Source organism: Pimephales promelas, chromosome 16 (genome assembly GCF_988280905.1).
Source record: "Pimephales promelas chromosome 16, fPimPro1.hap1.1, whole genome shotgun sequence".
Classification (NCBI taxonomy): domain Eukaryota; kingdom Metazoa; phylum Chordata; class Actinopteri; order Cypriniformes; family Leuciscidae; genus Pimephales; species Pimephales promelas.
Window position 1 is genome coordinate 34486802 of NC_142784.1, and position 21681 is coordinate 34508482.

The 21681-nt window shown below is 38.7% G+C and overlaps 1 protein-coding gene across 1 annotated transcript in view; it reads right to left on the bottom strand.

Annotated features, from left to right (window-relative positions):
- Positions 1-369: 369 nt before the first annotated feature.
- Positions 370-21681, bottom strand: part of inppl1a (inositol polyphosphate phosphatase-like 1a) — a 27175-nt gene continuing 5863 nt past the window's right edge. Inside the window, exons 2-27 of the mRNA XM_089121577.1 lie at positions 18274-18337; positions 17151-17292; positions 16953-17058; positions 16261-16407; positions 15103-15193; positions 14887-14976; positions 14225-14320; positions 13992-14142; positions 13777-13883; positions 13600-13702; positions 11903-12099; positions 11535-11652; positions 11209-11305; positions 10991-11129; positions 8658-8757; positions 8078-8166; positions 7506-7587; positions 6474-6563; positions 6250-6363; positions 5131-5307; positions 3986-4141; positions 3110-3191; positions 2897-3019; positions 2013-2721; positions 1653-1783; positions 370-1168 (exon numbers count right to left, since the gene is read on the bottom strand). Coding sequence (XP_088977703.1) covers positions 1066-1168; positions 1653-1783; positions 2013-2721; positions 2897-3019; positions 3110-3191; positions 3986-4141; positions 5131-5307; positions 6250-6363; positions 6474-6563; positions 7506-7587; positions 8078-8166; positions 8658-8757; positions 10991-11129; positions 11209-11305; positions 11535-11652; positions 11903-12099; positions 13600-13702; positions 13777-13883; positions 13992-14142; positions 14225-14320; positions 14887-14976; positions 15103-15193; positions 16261-16407; positions 16953-17058; positions 17151-17292; positions 18274-18337 — 3604 coding nt within the window. The 3' untranslated portion in view covers positions 370-1065. The remainder of the gene's footprint in view (positions 1169-1652; positions 1784-2012; positions 2722-2896; positions 3020-3109; positions 3192-3985; positions 4142-5130; positions 5308-6249; positions 6364-6473; positions 6564-7505; positions 7588-8077; positions 8167-8657; positions 8758-10990; positions 11130-11208; positions 11306-11534; positions 11653-11902; positions 12100-13599; positions 13703-13776; positions 13884-13991; positions 14143-14224; positions 14321-14886; positions 14977-15102; positions 15194-16260; positions 16408-16952; positions 17059-17150; positions 17293-18273; positions 18338-21681) is intronic.

The window sequence follows — 21681 nt, forward strand, 5'->3', positions numbered from 1 at the left end:
CAAACCCCTCAATATTCTTCAGAATATAGATATGAATAGAAGTGTTGCTGAAGTGGAGGAAAAATCTCATTTTGAGAACATGGCCTTTAAGATATGTACTGAAACTGATGAATATTGCTGACTATATAATAATATTACATTTTATACAAAATGTTTATTTCAAGCTCAACGAGACACTTTCTTTTACTGAACATAATTGTAGTTTTTATTAAACTGCAAAAGAAAAGAACAAACATTAAAAGGACAGTCATTTAACAGTCAAACACAAATATTAACTTATAACGACTGAGTTAAACTGTTAAAAACGATTATGTAGCAACTAAATGAATGAAAGGGGGAAAAACTTCTTAAGTTAAAACTTAATACACAAATAATTGATATCTAGAATAATTCCGCTACATGCATTTTAGGAGAAACACCCATATTATAACATTAAAGTCTGTTAAATTAAACACACAAAGCTATTGTGATGAAGACATGTGTTTCCACAGAGCGCTTCATTTAAAAGAACTAAACTCATCTTGAGATTGAGAAACACACTCAACTCTTCTAGAAATTCATCAGCATTTGAATCTCACATCAGCAAAAGATTCACATGTGATATATGAACTGTTTCCTCTTGAATTATCTCAGATGATGATAATGATGTGCAGCGCCACCTGGTGAGAGCAGTGTGTTATAGCATCTCTCACTCACACCAAACCTCTGTGCAGGATGAGGAGATTGTAAATGACACACTGAACCGAGAGAAACGAACATGCCTTGGGTTGACACACACACGAACATACGAACACACGGACGCGCAAACTGCTTCAAGTCACGGCTGATTTTGGCTTATTTCCCTTTCCTTTAAAGTCACGAAACATGCACGAAAAACAAACTGATAGTAATAACTAACACTTCCGGAATGTTCTGATGTCACTTCCTCCAGACGACAGGAAGTTGGGGCTGTAGTGAAACATCCTTTTGACACATTGACTTGTTTAAATAATATCACAAACTACCATTAAAACCAGGTAAAATTCTACCAGTGCAAAGTTCAGTCCGGTCTGGATTGTGATTGGCTCACTTCTGCTGCTGCTGCTGTTGTTTTAGACTGGCCAATAGGATCTTCTTATGGGCGGGGTCACGAATGCCCGCCTCCTCCAGATCCTCCTCTGTGATGTCACTGCAGGAAAGACACGAGATTGGATGATGGTTTCATCTTTGTATATCAATCCAGCTCTTAATTCAAATTCTTAATAAAACTAAACCATTATGAAAATCTTAATCACACTGGACTCTGATTGGCTGTTTCCGAGCAGCTGAGAGACATAGCAGGTGTTTTGTGATATTATACACCGGAATAATGTGACACTGATGAACTTTTATAGACATAATGCATGGGAAGGATACATTACTAATTGAAAAACTGGAAAGCTGCATGACTCACTACATTTGTTAAAGCTTATGATACTTTTATGGCGCTTTTGCAATTTGCACCTTTTAATATTTGTATTAAAATGTTAAATATTTTACCATTTATATTTTATTAAATTACAAAAATTAAATCTCATTTCATTTTGTTATAGTAATAATACTGTACTACACAGTACTGTCAATGAAATATTTGATATTATAATAATAACTAAAACTGTGTCAGAGACTCGTACCTGAGGAACTCCAGATCGTCCCAGCCGTTGTGCAGAAGTCCTTCCTCATAATGCTGGAGCCCGAGCCTCTGGAGCCACTCGCCAACACTGTCCTCTACTGACACACTGCTGCCCTCGTCGTGCCACAGGCCCTGCACACACACACACATTTCGTTTTATTGCACACGTTCAAAGCACACTCTAACATCTGCACCAATACACACATACAATTACAGCGGCGTAATCTAATCTGCATAATTGATCTAATTGGCTTTATAATATGCAGAAGCAGAAAAAAAGGAATAAAGCAAGTTTTTGCTTTAAAGGCCAAACCTGAGAAAATGGCATCATCTGGTGTGTGTGTGTGTGTGTGTGTCTCACCTCCTCTGGCAGGTCTTCAGCAATGCTCTCCTCCTGTATGGATCGCGGTGGGAAAGTCAAGCCTCTCATGTGAGAAGACGCCGCCCCTTTCCCGACTCCGCCCCTTTCTTTCCCGACTCCGCCCCTTTCTCTCCCGGACGGATACTCCACTTCGCTCAGCGTCTTCGCCATTTGTAGAACGGAACACGACTGGTCATCTAGTGCAGAAGCTCCGCCTCCTCGGCGGAAAGGGGCAGAGCTAGGGTTCAATATGGGCGGAGCCTCCAGACAGAAGGCCACACCTCCCCCAGAGGGAGACAACAGCGGTTTGGACGGGATCTTGACGTCGGCGAGGTCCGGAAACATTCGCGGTTTTCCGAATGAGTTTTCAGGGATTTCTTTGGGAAGCGGGGGAGGAGGGAAATCTGGCGGAGGGCGATTGAGTGACGCGACGTGAGTCCCGACGTTAACGTCGTCTTCCGAAGATCCCTCTTCGCTGATTGGCCGAACCGGGTGCCAGCGGCCCGCAGCCGAACTCCCACTGGGAGGCTTGTTCTTCCCCACAGGAGCTGCTGTTTTATTGGCTAGTGGAGGGAGGGCGGAGCCTGGGAGCTGTTCGGTGGCCAGGACTGCTGATTGGTTGGGAACGCCCTCGAGAATGTAGTAGGCGGGGTTATTGAAGCTGTTCTTGCAGGTTGTGGCGTCGCCATCAAACGGGTCCTGTTTGAGTCTGATAAACCAACAACAGTCAGGGTTAATATCGGTCAGTAGAGCCATGTGAGGGTGTGTGTCTGTGTGAGAGAGATTGTGTGTGTGTGTTAGTGTCTGTGTGTGAGTGAGAGAGTGAGTGCGTGTGTGTGTTTGTGTGAGAGAGTGAGTGCTTGTGCGTGAGTGTGTGTATCCACCTGTTCTGTGCGCTGTCCTCTTTAGAGGAGTGTGTGTGTGTGTTTCTCCCTGTGATACTCTTGTCTCCCTCCTCTGAAACCTTCCCGAGGTCAGCTGACCCTAACTTCCTGCTGGTGGACGGTCTACAGGACCAGAATGAAACACTCACTTCAGTGGGCCGCTTACAGAAACAGTAATCATGTTAAGAAATTAATGTTTCAACGTAAACTCACTTGACGTAATCGTGTGTGGCTCTGGGAGGAAGAGTTCTGCCTCTCGATCCGCCGGTCTCGTCCTTATCAACACTGATCCACTCTGAAGACCAGAGAGAGAGAGAGAGATACTCATATACTCACTCACACACTCATATACTCACTCATGTACTCACTCACACACTCACTCATGTACTCACTCACTCACTCATGTACTCACTTACTCATGTACTCACTCACTCAAGTACTCACTCACTCATATACTCACTCACTTAATCATGTACTCACTTACTCATGTACTCACTCACTCAAGTACTCACTCACTCATATACTCACTCACTTAATCATGTACTCACTCACTCATGTACTCACTTACTCATGTACTCACTCACTCAAGTACTCACTCATGTACTCACTCACTCATATACTCACTAACTCAATCATGTACTCACTCATGTACTCACTCACTCATGTACTCACTCACTCATGTACTCACTCACTCATGTACTCACTTACTCATGTAGTCACTTACTCATGTACTCACTCACTCACTCATATACTAACTCACTCATGTACTCACGCACGCACGCACTCACTTATGTACTCACTCACGTACTCACTCACTCAATTCAATTCAATTCAATATAGCTTTATTAGCATGACTGCGTAACACAATGTTGCCAAAGCATCAACATATTATATATAAATAATAGAACAAACACACAGAACATATATATGTATAGATCATGTCATATAGATCATGTCATATGTAGCATGGTAAATAAATAAACACAGTATATATTAATAAATGAATAAATACAATTAGCTGTCTCTGGCTTTGTACTCACTCACTCACTCACTCACTCGTATATACACACACACACACACTCTCAGTACCGTAGAGTCTCTCTCTGGTCCCCATCCTCTCTGACGGGACTCTGACTCTCATGGATCCGCGGATGTTTCCCGTTTCCTCGCCGCGGTGAGAGAGATACGTGTGAAACTGCTGCGCCGTGCTGCCAATCATCGACTTCAGCGCTAACACACACTCCCCTGCACACACACACACACACACATTAGAAATGCATGCAAAACAATACATACATCCTCTTTATGGATAAGTCTATTTTCTGACTCTAAACTAGAAAAATGTCTTGTTTTTTTGTTCCAAGAAACCTTGACTAACACAAGCGATTTAATTTAATTTAACAAACCCAGAAATACTCAGAGAAAGGCAGAGTGCTTCATCGAGATTGTATTCTTAGCGCGACCACAAGATGGCGCTGCAATAGTTTCTGAAACTTCATACAGTCTGAAGAGCAAGGCTCTGAAAAATGTGACTTTTTTTTTTTTACTTCATCAGAATGGTGCGAAACTTGGTAAAGGTTTTGGCACTTGCTGGGTGAACACAAATCATGGACATGACTCGAACAGGTTAAATCATCCTGTAACAAATAGTCCCATATGTTTGTACATTGTAAACGAATGAGTTTCCTCTAGTGGAAGCGTTCAGTACTGCAGCCGAACACACACTCACACTCGTTTACTGAGATCAGACTCACATGTGGAACACAACTTCTTTAGATTTATTTTCTTACAGTTTTATATTAATAATGTTTTTGAAAATATACATTTCATATCAAATTTTTGCACATTTTTCATAACAATAAACCTAAAATTCTGTAATGTTTTTTTTTAAGTTGAATTTTTTTAAAGGGTTTTTGCTTCTGCAATAATCTGCCATGAGTTTGAAAAGAGATCAAACGCAAAACGTCTGCGACAATTTCATGTCTACGCTCAAAAAGTGAATACATGGATTATAAATACAGCGTACATTTAATTCAGTACCATTAAATCCACAAAAAGTACAAAATATTGAATTAAAACCATTATCAAAACAAAAATTCCGATCATTTTTGTCCGACACGTGAAGAGCACCTGATGTGATTCAATTCAATTCACATTTATATGTATAGTGCTTTCACAATAAGCAGCTGTACAGAAAGTGCAGCAGATGTGATGTCACACACACACACACAAACCGTATGACTCGTATCCATCCAGAGACTTGACAGTGAGCAGCAGGTGCTGGTCCTGCAGGTACTCGATGTCGGATAAGATGGGCTTCAGTGTCGTCAGCTGTTTGGACGACCAGCCCACGCGCAGGAAGTTCACGTTATCACTGCTCTGAGTGTCGTTCTCATAGCTCTTCTTAAACTCTAAACACACACACACACGAGACGTTTATACATTAGTAAAACACAGTCAATAATGTGGTAGACTAACGTTTTTCACCCAAATCGATTCATTCTGGATGTGCACAAGTAAGTCAGATTTCGTTTTCTGACAGATCAACCCGAGGAAGATTAACCCTCTTCTTTATGCAACAATTAAATATGCAATTATTGATGTTTATTCCTATGCATTATTTAATTATTTTATATTTTAATATCTTCAGAAGGACTTTCATCAATATTTTTCAGTGATGAATTTAATAAACAACAATAATATTTAATTATAGTAATTTTTATGCACCAATGCATAGTAATAAACATCAATAGTTGCATATTTAATGCAATATATATGTGCGTATTTTATTTAAACATTTTAATATATTTAAACAACATTTTTAAGTGACTACACAAATATTTAATTATATTAATGTAACAATGCATGTTTAAAGTGCATATTTAATGCAATATTTAATTAGAAATTTCTACTAAAACATTGTAATTTTTATTATAAGAATAAATATAAAATAATTTTTAAATATATTGATTTATATGCACTAATATAACAATACACAGTAATAAACATCAATACTTATTGCAACAGTTAATTGCATATTTTTTGTAAAACATTTTAATATTTTTAAATGACGTTAATATTTTCAATGATTTTTTCAGAACAAATCAGTGAATCAATTCATCAAAACAGTTTGAACTGATTCACAGAAACTATTACCAAATATTTGCTAAGTATGAATATTATTTGCATATATATTTACATATATAGTATATTTACTATACATATATATAATTCTTTATTTATTATACTATTTTGATCTGTAAAATCCCTGTGAAAGTGTGATGAATATTTGGTCGCTCAGATTGTCCGTGATGATGATGATGATGATGATGATGATGATGAACGTCACTCACCCTCCAGACACGTGGAGTAGAACTCGATGAAGAACTTGGTCCTGCTGGCGGTCTTCACGATGGCCTCGATGTTCTCGAACTCTATGTACGCTTGTTCTGAAGACTTGGGCAGACCTGAAGAGGAAGAGCATCTCAGAGACCACAGCGAACACACTGATCACACACACACACACACACACTGTACCTTAGAGACAAGCAACACACTGATCACACACACACCGTACCTTTCTTAGAGACGAACTGAGACGTCACGCCAACCTCGAACGTGCCGAACACAGGAGAGTGATCACTGGTGACGATATCATCTGTACAGCCTGACACACACACACACACACACACACACACACACCTTATTTACATATTCATCTGATGCAAATCAGCCTCAATAACTGCCAAAATGGTAGTGGATTTCATTACACCCTTTTAACCACTCAGATTGTGAGACTGAATCTGCATTTACTATGAAATGGTTTCTTCACGCTGATCCACCAACGCCAACAACAAGTTTTATTGTTTAATGCAAAAAAATAAATCCAGAAAAAATAAGCAATGCATGTTTTTTTTGATGACAATTTAAGTCAGCAACAGTAAAAGTGCTCAAAAATTAAAAGTGCTCGGTAATAATGACATTTATTTATTTGACGATTATATACATGTGTGTATATTATGATTTATATTGATTTATATGATGAAAGATTTTTCTACTAAAATATTTGTATTTAGAATGACTTCTGTCCACATTTTTCAGTGAAAATGCGAAAACAAATGAGGATTTTTCTACTTAATGGAAAACTAAAATACAAGAGTGTTATAATAACATAATAATAATGATGATTATATAAATGATATATATATAGTGATATAAACTAATCTTACACTCATGGTCCAAAATACAAATGACGATGATTTTTGTAATGTTTCTGAAAGAGTCTCTTCTGCTCACCAAGTGTTTATTTAATCAAAAATACTGTAAAAAATTATGAAATATTATTGTAATGTAAATCATCTGTTTTCTATGTGAATATACAGTAAAATGTAATTTATTCCTGTGATCAAAGCTGAATTTATCATCATTACTCCAGTCTTCAGTGATCCTTCACAAATCACTCTAATATGAGGATCTGATGATCACCACACAGTTATGATTATTATCAGTGTTGAACAGAGTCACGCTGCTTCAGATTTCAGTGGAAACTCATATTTTTGATGATATTGAATAAACACTTTTATGGGTAAGGCATTAGCAAACGGCGTACCGTACGAGTTGCAGACGATGTGCGTCTCAGGATACGATTTCCAGAGGATTCTGTCGCACCACGAGGGAACGTTGGTCCGCATCTGAGAGACGGGAGAGAAGGAACGCAGGAGGCATTAAGGAATGCAGGACGCTTCACTTCCTGTGGCAAAGGTCAGGTGACAGGAAGTAGCCGCCTCAGGACTCGTCTTTCTTTACGCTCATGAATGTGAGCTTCTTTGTAGGGATAGTTCACCCGAAAATGAAAATTACACTGATTTATTCAAGCCATCCTAGGTGTGTGTGACACTCTTCTTACAAACACAATCAGAGTGATATATTAAAGGGGTGGTAAAGTATGATTTCACTTTTCTAACTGTAGTTAGTGTGTAGTGTCGCTGTTTGAGCATAAACAACAGTATCAAAGTTCACAGCAATGGCATTTTACCAGGCCTTTTGCAGTTTTATGGCTTGGAAGAGCCAGAACATTTATTAATATAATTTTATTTATAATTTAAACATATAATATAATTTCTAATTTTCATATTTGTGTGAACTATCCCTGTAAGAGCTGTGTTAGTGTGAATGATTTACCCCGGTGGCTTTCTGCTTCTGCCAGACGTACGTGTCCCGCGAGCCGCGCTCGTAACGGTACGTGGGGGGGTAGGTGATCTCCTCCTCCGCTGGACACACACACACACACACACACACACACACACACACAGGAGAGGAAGTGTTGATGAGCCAAGAGACACACATCTCAAAGGCATGTTTAGATAATCTAGCGGAAAAACTCTAGAACAAACATGCGTTTAAAACACGAAACAGTAGAAATGATGATAAAAACTGTCCATACTTGAATATGAAGTTATATTTCTCACAGAATACGTCCAGGCTTTCAGTAATTAGTCAGTTATTTAATAAACAGTACTTATTAATCTTTGTTAACATTAGTTATTAACTTAACAACTGTTCAATGATTATTTATTAAATAATATTAAAAGTGTTAACAATAAGATATATAATTGTATAAATAATATCATGTTAAATACCTGAGATTCTTAATATTGCAAAGGTTTTTAAATAACACAAATTAAAGGCTGTACAACAAACAGACAGACATGCACACACACACAGACGCACACACACACGTAGAGTCAGGGGTGAGCCGCACCGAAGCGAAGGAAGACCTTGTTCTTCTCTCTCTCCAGATTCAGCTGGTCCACCTTCAACAACGGCTCGAACTCCTTCCTGTTGATGAAGTTGAGGATTTCCTGAGAGAGAGAGAGACGTCACAGCTGTTACAGCGATACACTCCTGCGGACACTACTGTCCTGCACTGTGGAACTGTGGGATACACATCAGTGAGACGGGTCCTCCAGGTCTTCACACAGAAGCTTCATATGCGGATCACATGACTCACACTGCGATCGCACGCAACATGACGCCCGCGAATGCTTCATCACAGCGACTGCTCGTCCCAGTGGACGAAACCATGCGTTATCGATAATAACGCGTTTAATAACGGGATAGAACAAAGTAAAACGGTAAGTTCCGTCTCACACAATTTATTTCTCAAATAGCAACTTTTTCCCTTGCATCTTTTTTTTCTCGTAATTGCGAAATTGTTCCATTACTGCGAGTTTATATTCCGCCATTCTGACTTTATTTAGCACAATTGCGACAATTTTCCACAATTACGAATTTATATCCCGTAATTGCAATTTTTTCCCATAGCTAAAAGTTTATATTTCTCCACTCTTACTTTGTCACAATTGCGATTTTTTTTCCACAATTACAAGTTTATATTTCGCCATTCTGACTTTATTTAGCGCAATTGCGACATTTTTCCACAATTACGAATCGTAATTACAATTTTTTCCCATAGCTAAAAGTTTATATTTCTCCACTCTTACTTTATTTGTCGCAATTGCGATTTTTTTCCACAATTACAAGTTTATATTTCGCCATTCTGACTTTATTTAGCGCAATTGCAACATTTTTCCACAATTACGAATTTATATCCCGTAATTGCAATTTTTCCCATAGCTATAAGTTTATATTTCTCCACTTTTACTTTATTTGTCGCAATTGCGATTTTTTTTCCACAATTACAAGTTTATATTTCGCCATTCTGACTTTATTTAGCGCAATTGCGACATTTTTCCACAATTACGAATCGTAATTGCAATTTTTTCCCATAGCTAAAAGTTTATATTTCTCCACTCTTACTTTATTTGTCACAATTGCGATTTTTTTTCCACAATTACAAGTTTATATTTCGCCATTCTGACTTTATTTAGCGCAATTGCGACATTTTTCCACAATTACGAATTTATATCCCGTAATTGCAATTTTTCCCATAGCTATAAGTTTATATTTCTCCACTTTTACTTTATTTGTCGCAATTGCGATTTTTTTTTTCACAATTACAAGTTTATATTTCGCCATTCTGACTTTATTTAGCGCAATTGCGACATTTTTCCACAATTACGAATCGTAATTGCAATTTTTTCCCATAGCTAAAAGTTTATATTTCTCCACTCTTACTTTATTTGTCGCAATTGCGATTTTTTTCCACAATTACAAGTTTATATTTCGCCATTCTGACTTTATTTAGCGCAGTTGCGACATTTTTCCACAATTACGAATTTATATCTCGTAATTGCAATTTTTTCCCATAGTTAAAAGTTTATATTTCTCCGCTCTTACTTTATTTGTCACAATTGTGATTTTTTTTCCACAATTACAAGTTTATATTTCGCCATTCTGACTTTATTTAGCGCAATTGTGACATTTTTCCACAATTACAGATTTATATCTCGTAATTGCATTTTTTTCCCATAGTTAAAAGTTTACATTTCTCGACTCTTACTTTATTTGTCAATATTGCTTTTTTTTTTTCCACAATTACAAGTTTATATTTCACCATTCTAACTTTTTTTCTCGCAGTTGCGACATTTTCCGCAATTACGAATTTATATCTCGTAATTGCAAATTTTTCCATTCCAGTCTCCATTCTTACTTTATTTGGCGCAATTGCGAATTTTTTCTACAATTACAAGTTTATTTTGCCATTCAGACTTTTTTCCTCATAATTACGGGTTTATTTTTCCACAATTCTGACTTTTTTCTTCAATTACAATATTATATCTTGCCATTCTGACTTTATTTTTTTTCATTACCGACATTTTTCCACAATTGCAATTTTATATCTCGCAATACTGACTATATTTCTCCCAATTAAAACTTTTTACCACAATTACGAGTTTATATCTTGCAATTGAGACCCAAGTCAGGTACAGATAAAATACCATAATATCTCATTAGATCTCATTGTACACAGAGCAGACCATAACATCCAGAGCAACACACACACACACAATGCTTTTATCAAAAGACACACACACAAACAACCCACCTCTATGCTTTTATCAAAAGACACAACCAAACACACACACACCTCAATGCTTTTATCAAAATGGTTTATGTGTTTGGTGGCTTCACCTGGATGTCCATGTCCAGCCGGTAGTTGAGGTCGCCGAACCAGAAGAGATGCGTGAATCTCAGCGAGATGTCGAAGGAGTTCAGCTGTTTATCGCCCAGCGACAGCTGACGCAGGATATCCAGATAGTTCTGGTTGCGTCTGTCAGGGGTCAAAGGTCATTAGTAAAGAAAAAAAAACACTGAATTGTGTATTTGCTGGTCAGTGTTTCGACACACACCTGTGGATTTTCTCATTGCCGGACGTCAGGTGACAGTTAACGAACCCAAAGGATGTTCCATTAAACATGAAGGACACGCCCACTGCTCCTTTGTTTCCTAGAATAATTAATAAATGCATATAACCGAATCAAAACTGGCGGTTCATGTTCTTCCTCAGGATTTGCGTCTTGTTTTCCAGTACGAAATCTAAACGGGACAAAAACACTGAGACAGACAGTCATTTATAAACACACACTTACACACACACAGAGACATAAACACACACCCATACATACACGAAGAAAGTAATGTTCTGCAGTGTTTGAGTGTGTTTGTGTGTTCTGACCGAGTGTGTTTGCGATCCCCGTTTTGACGCTGGACATTCCCACGTGACTGATGCGGTTCTCGTGCTCCGCCTTCACCAACACCGCGATCTTAATGTTCCACAGCGTCTGCACTGCAACCTGCAACACACAAGCCACACACTCATTCCTGCTCCACTCGTTAAACTGACTGTGGAACACACCCGCCAGACGACAAAAACACACATTAAACTCTAAATAAAGTCACAGTCATAACAGTCGTACGTCATTAAAACGGCCGAGGAGCCAGTGGCTTTACATTACATAAGGTTGTGCTGTGTTTGATGCATCTCAGGGGTTTGTTCTTCAATATCCTGCCTGGTCAAACTGAAACACTGACACACACTCTCACCGGTTTATAGTCCATCTCTGTGCATTCCTTGAGGGCGGAGCGGATCGTTTCCACCCATTCCTTATCGCACACAGAGTTCTCCTGCGTACCGAACACATAGATGTCATGAGGGATCGTGACCGCCATCTCATCCAGAGTTTTCCCCAAGCCTCGAGAGGAGATCCACGATCCCATCGATTTAGGAGCAGGAACGCCGCCTGCAGAGAGAGGCGGAGACTATGACACAACGACAAGGGCATTTTTATGAGAAATGTTTTGCGCGCCACCATGATGGTCGTCAGGGTGTTGTGGGTGGTCGTCAGGCTGTTGCTAGGTTGTTGTGGGTGGTCGTCAGGGTGTTGCTAGGGTGTTGTGGGTGGTCGTCAGAGTGTTGCAAGGGCGTTGTGGGTGGTCATGGCCATTGCTAGGGTCTTGTGGGTGGTTGTTAGGGTGTTGTGGGTGTTCTTCAGGGTGTTGCTAGGGTTTTGTGGGTGATCATAGCTGTTTCTAGGGTGTTGGGGCTAGTCGTCGATAGGGTGGTGCGGGTGGTCGTCGATAGGGTGTTGCGGGTGGTCGTCGATAGGATGTTGCTAAGGTGTTGTGGGTGGTCATTAGGGTGTTGCATGTGGTCCTCAGGGTGTTGCTAGGGTTTTGTGGATGATTGTTAGGGTGTTGTCGGTGGTCATAGCCATTGCTAGGGTGTTGGGTGTAGTCGATAGGGTGTTGCGGGATGTCGTCGATAGGGTGTTGCGGGTGATCGACAGGGTTTTGCTAAGGTGTTGTGGGTGGTCATAGCCGTTGCTAGGGTGTTGGGTGTAGTCGATAGGGTGTTGCGGGATGTCGTCGATAGGGTGTTGCGGGTGATCGACAGGGTTTTGCTAAGGTGTTGTGGGTGGTCATAGCCGTTGCTAGGGTGTTGGGGGTAGTCGATAGGGTGTTGCTGGATGTCGACGATAGGGTGTTGCGGGTGGTCGACAGGGTTTTGCTAAGGTGTTGTGGGTGGCCATAGCCGTTGCTAGGATGTTGGGGGTAGTCAATAGGGTGTTGCAGGTGGTCGACAGGGTTTTGCTAAGGTGTTGTCGGTGGTCATAGCCGTTGCTAGGATGTTGGGGGTAGTCGATAGGGTGCTACCAGGTGGTCGTCGATAGGGTGTTGCATGTGGTCCTCAAGGTGTTGCTAGGGTTTTGTGGATGGTCATCAGGGTGTTGCTAGGGTGTTGAGAGTAATCATTATGGTGTTGCCAGGGTTTTGTGGGTAGTCGTCTGGGTGTTGCTAGGTTGTTGTGGATGGTTGTTAGAGTCTTGCTAGAGTGTTCATCAGGGCGTTGCTAGGGTGTTGAGAGTAATCGTTATGGTGTTTCCAGGGTTTTGTGGGTGGTCGTCAGGGTGTTGCTAGGGTGCTGTGGATGGTTGTTAGAGTCTTGCTAGGGTGTTCATCAGGGCGTTGCTAGGGTTTTGAGAGTGGTCGTTATGGTGTTGCTAGGGTGTCGTGGGTGGTCGTTAGGGTGTTGCTAGGGTGTTGTGGGTGGTCATCAAGGTGTTGCTAGGGTTTTGTGAGTGGTCATCAGGGCGTTGCGAGTGGTCGTCAGGGTGTTGCTAGGGTTTTATTGGTGGTCATTAGGGTGTTCACCTGGGTGTTGTGTGTGGTCATCAGGATGTTGCTAGGGTGTTGTGGTCAATCATCGAGAGTGTGTGTGTGTGTGTGTGTGCGTCTCTCACCCATGTTCCATGTCCCGATGAAGACGGAGATCATGTCGGGCTCGTCCTGATTGGAATGTTTGTTCTTCATGAGTTGCAGGAGTTGGCAGAACGCTTCCCTTTTCTGCAAGAAACAACGATTAATCTATGGCTTCTGTAACACACTGTCAAACAACAGTATACATCTGTGTGACTCACTTTTGCGCTGGCAAAGATGAAATCTTTCCTTTGGCTTTTGTCTTTTTCCTTCTCAAAGACGATTCCCAGTTTATTTTGAACACGCTGAGACTTAATCAGCTGCCGAACTACACACACAAGAAATATCTTTAGTGCATTAAAGGGTCCATATTCCACACTTACTTTTTACCGCTAACAATGTAAGAATAACATCCTCATCCTCATCGCCGACTCACTTTTGTCGTGTGTGAACGTGTTCCAGTCCTCCTGCGCATCCTTCATTTTCTTCATCACAACCAGCTTTCCTCCCTCCACATCCACACTCAGCGAGTACTTCTGACTCTTCCCGATCTTCGTCAGGTCAGCCAGATACACGTCCAGTTTCACCTGACAACACAACACAACACACACTCATACACAATCAAGCCAAACACACAAAGGCTGGTTTGACAGGAGTATGATGTCGTACCTCAAAGGTTTGCACAGGAATGGATTTGTGTCGGATGGACATCAGCGGAGACACGGTCAGAGCGGATGAGCTCATGTCCTGAACCACCTTCAGAGCCTGACACACACACACACACACACACACACACACACGGTTTGTTTAAAAAAGCCAGAGTTAAGAGCGCTGTTAGTGAGTTCTGCTGAACAAAGCAGAAACGATTCGTCTCCCAGCCACACACAGCGGCGCTTCGTTCTTGAATGATTCACAGTTCTGAATGAATCGGGTGAGTGAATTGTTCAATGAATCATTCAAAAAAGTCAATGGAAACTTGCTTTGTTCTTGAATGAATCAGCCAGTTTGAATGAATCGGGTGAGTGAATGATTCAATGACTCATTCAAAAAGTCAATGGACACTGGCTTCTTTCTTGAATAAATCAGCCAGTTTGAATGAATCGGGTGAGTAAATGATTCAGAGACTAATTTGAAAAGTCAATGGACACTTGCTTCTTTCATAAATGAATCGGCTGGTTTGAACGAATCGGTTGAGTGAATAATTCAATGATTCGGTTTATATCACCTGCCGCCTCCCTACTGGCTTTAATTTCATATACAATAGTATTATGATGGTGATTCTTTTGCTGTTAAATAACACATGAACTAATGATGTGTGTGTTTGTGTTTACCTTCTTCTCTATAGATGACAGCAGATCCTTAAGGATGGCCAGTTTGGTGACCAGATGCTCCAGCTCTTGATCTCCACCCTGAGACATGGACTACAGATCAAGTGTGTAAGTACTCATTTTATCTAAAGTGATTATTAGAGCACAAATCAAACCCTCAGCACATATAAGCACACAAACGCCAGGCAGGAAGTGATGTCACACACACTGATGTCACACCTGCTGGATCATTCTGGACACCATGGAGGCGCTTTGCTGATCGAAGACCTTGGACAGAATCTCCAGGCCACAGAGAACCTTATCCACCTCCCTGCACACACACACAGAGTGAGAGGAGGGGTAAGTGTGAGTGAGTGTGTATGTGTGTGTGTGACTGAGTGAGTGAGTGTGTGAGTGAGTATATGAGTGAGTGAGTGAGTGAGTGTGTGTTTGAGTGTGTGAGTATATGAGCGAGTGTTTGAGTGAGTGAGTGAGTGAGTGAGTGAGTGAGTGAGTGTGTGTGTGAGTGAGTGAGTGAGTGTGTGAGTGAGTGTTTGAGTGAGTGAGTATATGAGTGAGTGAGTGAGTACATGAGTGAGTGAGTGAGTGAGTGAGTATAGAAGTGAGTGAGTGAGTGAGTTTATGAGTGAGTGAGTGAGTGAGTGTGTGTTTGAGTGAGTGAGTGTTTGAGTGAGTGAGTGAGTGAGTGTGTGTGAGTGAGTGAGTGAGTGTGTGAGTGAGTGTTTGAGTGAGTGAGTATATGAGTGAGTGAGTGAGTACATGAGTGAGTGAGTGAGTGAGTGAGTATATGAGTGAGTGAGTGAGTGAGTGAGTTAGTGTGTGTGTGAGTGAGTGAGTGAGTGAGTGTGTGAGTGAGTGTTTGAGTGAGTGAGTATATGAGTGAGTGAGTGAGTACATGAGTGAGTGAGTGAGTGAGTGAGTATAGAAGTGAGTGAGTACATGAGTGAGTGAGTGAGTGAGTTTATGAGTGAGTGAGTGAGTGAGTGTGTGTTTGAGTGAGTGAGTGTTTGAGTGAGTGAGTGAGTGAGTGTGTGTGTGAGTGAGTGAGTGTGTGTGTGAGTGAGTGTTTGAGTGAGTGAGTATATGAGTGAGTGAGTGAGTACATGAGTGAGTGAGTGAGTGAGTGAGTATATGAGTGAGTGAGTACATGAGTGAGTGAGTGAGTGAGTGAGTATATAAGTGAGTGAGTACATGAGTGAGTGTGTGAGTGAGTGTTTGAGTGAGTGAGTGAGTACATGAATGAGTGAGTGAGTATATGAGTGAGTGAGTACATGAGTGAGTGAGTGAGTACATGAGTGAGTGAGTGAGTACATGAGTGAGTGAGTGAGTGAGTGAGTGAGTGAATGAGTACATGAGTGAGTGAGAGAGTGTGTGTACCCATGCAGCCGTTTGCAGGACGACACCAGTGTTTTGTTGAGGTGAGGAAGGTTATTCGCTCCCTGTTTCACCGCCTCCAGATCCAGAGCGTAACTTCCCTTCAGATACTCGTGAGAGATCGTGCTCAAGCCGTTCGACGCCGTCACACTGAAGAGCAAAACACTCACATATCAGCATTAATGCACACACTCGTTCAGAAAATAATAATCAGACGATTTATTATTCATGCATTTGACTTTTATTCGAAGTGACTTTTGCATTCAATTATAACTAGGGCTGTCAAACGATTAATCGCATCCAAAATAAAAGTTTGTGTTTACATAATATATGTGGGTGCACTGTGTATAATTATTTGATATATATAAATACACACACATGCTTGTATATATTTAAGAAATATTTTCATGTATATAGATTTATATTATATATAAATATAAATAATTTATATATCAAATAATATTTTTTCTTAAATTTACATGCATGTGTGTGTATTTATATATATCAAATAATTATACACAGTGCACCCACATATATTATGTAAACACAAACTTTTATTTTGGATGCGATTAATCGCGATTAATCGTTTGACAGCCCTAATTATAACACTTTAATTAAAGCCTTTATGAGAATGTGTGTTATAATGCATTATATATTTTCATACATGATTGTAAATAAAGTCAAAATGACCTTACTTCTCAGGGGGCGTGTCCTGACTGACGGGGGCGGAGCCTGTGGTACCGAGGACGGAGCTTGTGGAGGCGGTGCGAGGGGGGAGGGGGGGCTTCTCATCTTCACCATCTAAACACACACACACACACACACAGAGAGGCAGTGAACGAGCGGTGTGTGAGTTAGAGCGTGGGTGTGTGTGTGTGTGTGTGTGTGTGTACCAGAGTAATCTCTCTCCTCTGTGGTCTCCTCTCTCTCCACTGGGAACTGTAGTGTGGTCACCAGACCTTGACTGGGCTGAAGATACAACTGAACCAACTCAGGAAGAGTCTTAAACCGCTTCGGCTGAACACCCTGAGACGTCTGAAACACACACACACACACACACACACACACACTTTCAGATAACCACCAGTTTTTACCCATGACCTAAAAACAGGCCAGAGTGAATATCATATGCGGTTAAAAAGAGAAAACACACACGAGATTAGCACAACAGAATTACATTACAAACAATGTTGGTGTAGGATTTACTTTTAAACTATTTTTCATTCTGAAATTGCTAAAAAATAACAGCAAGTAACACACTGAATTAAACCTTAAACGTTGAAGTAGAAAGAGAGATGCTGTGCATCTTTTATGATATAATACATTAATAAATATAATACATTAATAAACCAGAACGATTCAGTTGAAATTATGAATCATGGGAACAGCGGCTTGTGTGTCTGTAATATTTCTAATATGATTATGTTTATACAGTGAAATTAAAAGCTACAAATGAGGCTTTCAACATGAGGGAAAATTATTAAAAAATAAATACATAAATATATTTTCAGCTTAGACTTCTTATTATTCTCAGGGATCATTCACACTGTTGTTTTCATGACAGTAGTAATATTTATACATTAGTTAGTAATTTCTTTATTTTTAAATGTGAAAACATCAACCTTTTATTTGAAAATTTTAGGTTTTTTTTTTCAATTTGATCCCATGATGTTGCGAATGATTTGGTTTGAAACACTCGCTTCTGTGAAAATAAACAGGATTTTCACTTCCACAAACACGTCTGATGGAGGAAGAGCAAATGACTGTGTGTGTCTGTGTGTGTGTGAGTTTCTGTATTTTTGTGTGCGTGTTTCCATGAGTGTGTGTATTTGTGTGTTTCTGAGTGAGTGAGTGTGTGTGTGTGTGTGTTTGTATGTGTATGTTGTATGTGTGTGTCTCTCTTTGTGTGAGAGAGAGTGAGTGAGACAGACAGACAGATAGGAGACTCCTTTTTGTGCACTGAACTCAACAGCTGGTTCTACACACACACACACACACACACACACACACATATACCTGCACCGCCAGAAAGTTCTCCTCGTCAGGCAGGATCCTGTATGTGTGAACGTGTTTCTGAAACCTAGACAGACACACACAGAGACAGATTTATCATGTGGATGAAATGAAACTAGGTCAGCAGTTGGACTGACTGTTTAACTGCAATCACACACACACACACACTTCAGATTTTCACGCTCGGCTCAAATTTTCACTTTGTCAAAAGCGTGTGTGTGTGTGTGTGTGTGTGTATATTATTAAACCTGTCCATGTCAGTCAAACACACAGCCTGCTCATGTGCGCGCACACACACACTTGTTAATAGTAAATACTACAGATTAACCCACACACTAACCATAAAATATACTATATTACAGTTTAAAAAAACAAAACAATTCAAATATAACATTATTAAAAATAATAAAAAATAACATCCAAATATTGTTTTTACTAACAATATAAAGAGGTTTGACATAATAATATAAATATGTTTTACATTCTTAACTAAAACTCAGTATAATATAACTTAATATGCAGTATGGCCTGGTTTCACAGACAGGGCTTAGCATAACTTAAAACATAATATTATTAACTAATACTTAATTTACAATAATAACTTAATAGAGACAATTAAACTCAGTATAATTTAACTTAAAACATAATATTGTTAACTAAAACATAACATAGTATAACTTAAACAATCTTAACTACAATTTAAAACTTAACACAATAAACATAACAAAACCTAACATAATTAACTAAAGCATTATAAAACTTAATATCGTTAACTTAAACTTAAAATTTAACTATACAACTTAATAAACAATGAAAATGAACATAGTATAACTTAAAATAATTAATTTAACTAAAATAAATAAATAATAGAGGTTAAAACAGTATGTTAAACAGGGCTTAGATTAAACCAGGTTTAGGCCTAACTTAAAACATAATATTATTAATTAATACTTAATTTAAAATAATACTTAATACACATAATAAAACTTAACATAATATAACTTAAAAGTAAAACATAATATTGTTAACTAAAACCTAAAAATTAAAATAGTACGAGCTAAAACAATCTTGTTAACTACAATTTAAAACTAAACAAAATAAACATAACAAACCCTAACATAATATAACTTAAAATTAATATAATAAAACTTAAAACTTAACATAACACTTGAACAATTTAACTTAATGAACAATAAAGCTCAACATAGTATAACTTAAAACATTGTATTGTTAACTAAAAAATAAAAAAACAATAAAACTTTAAATAATATAGATGGAAATAGTATGTTAACTAAAACTTAAATTGAACAAAAACAATAAAACGTAACATACAGTAATAACTGAGAACAATTTTGTTAACTAATGCTAAAAATTTAAAGTCCCCCTGTGGTGAAACTCCAGCTTTTAATGTTGTTTATGTGTGTATGTGGTGTGTTTAATCCGCTTTAACACACACCGTGTGTAAGTTGATAAGTGGACAGCATTGCTGAGTAATTTCCTCCTGAACCAAAAACAGTCTCAAAGACACGCTTTGAAATCGCTGGTGTTTCTGACGTCACAAACCACCTTGTAACCAATCAGATCAACGTGTGATCGTCAAGCAGTGGATCTCTGAGTGAGTGAGTGAGTGGAGGCGGGGCTCATTTGAATATTCATAGAACCACACGTACTAAATGAGGCGAGGGTGTAGAGTTATATTCAAGATATTTTAAGGATTTGTTTAAGCAGAAAAAGTTTAAATGTGTTATTATGGTGATAAAATAATTAACTACAGGAGGACTTTAACATAATATAACTTAAACATAATAAAACTAAACATAACATATTGCAAATTGACATTGCAAATTTGCCTCGGCTATAAATGTTGTAGAGTGGTGCATGATGATTGTTCCCACTTGTCCCTATCAAATAAAATAAATAAATAAATAAATAACTTAAAACATAATATCATTAACTTAAAACTTAATTAAAACTAATAAAACATTTTGGTTATTTGAAATAAAGCTGAAATCAAATAATTTGTGTTAGATTTTTTTTTTTTTTTTTACTATAACTAAAATTGAAATACCAGCACTTAAATTACTAACTGGAAATAAATGAAAACTAACCGTTGCAACATTACTAGAATTGAAATGAAACTAAATTGAAATGAAAAATTTAAATGTAAAATGAAATATTCATTAAAAACTATACAATAAGATAAATTTGTTCTTAATTTGTGGATTACAAACACACGCTCATGTTGGTTTGACTAACAAATCCATGAGCAAATGTGTGTGTGTGTGTGTGTGTTTTTTTCTGTTCATAGACAAAAATCTGAAAACCCACGTCATTTGATAATCAAACTGTGTGTGTGTGTGTGTGTGTGTGTGTGTGTGTACAACACAACTCAGGAGCAAAATTAAGCATGTTTACAAACACACAATTAAAGCATCACTCTGTGTGCCTGTGTGTGTGTGTGTGTGTGTCTAGGAACAGGAAACAAAACAGAGAGAGTGAAATGAATTGGGAAAGTGAGATGAACAGAAACGGAGTGTAAATGTGTGTGTAATGAAGCGTGTGGACGTGTAGCTCCTCCACATCTGTGTGTGTGTGTGTGTGTGTGTTAAACATGCGTGACCTTCCCATGTTATTATGCAGTGACACCAGACGCTCTCACAGTGTGTGTTTGGGCTACACAATATCAAAACCGCACGCATGTGTGTGTGTGTGTTTTTGGACTCTTTACCCTGTGTTTAATCTCTTCCCGTCTCATATTTGACCCAGAGAGATACACACACACACACACACACACACAGAGTGCCAGCTGTGTGGCGTCTCTAAGTCATCATCAGTGTGTGCCAAGAGCCACGTCGCTATGACAACCACTACATCAGTGTGTGTGTGTGTTTTAAAAGTTCACTGTAATAAAAGAGAAAAACACCCATACACACTCATATACACACAGAGACTCAACACTGTAAAAAAAAGAGTTGATTTAACTTATAAAAATAAGGCCTGCAAAGCATTTATGGGTTCTCAACTTCAGTCGTTCGGGCAACACTTTACAATACGGTTGAACAACACTGTGAACTACACACACCTCAGCGGAAGAACTTTAGTTTACATCAAACTGGCTTTACAAGTCACGTCAACTTATTATATTGAATTATTATTATTTAGGGCTGTGCAAAATTAATTGTGATTAATCGCATCCAAAATAAAAGTCTGTGTTGTTTACATAATATATTTGTGTGCTGTATTTAATTATTTTGTATATATAAATACCTATGTATGCATGTATATATTTAAGAATTATTTGCGCTTAAATTTTGTGTATATATATAAATACATAATCTATATTATATAAATATAAATATTTTATATATGAATAACACATTTTCATAAATATATATATGCATGTGTTTGTAT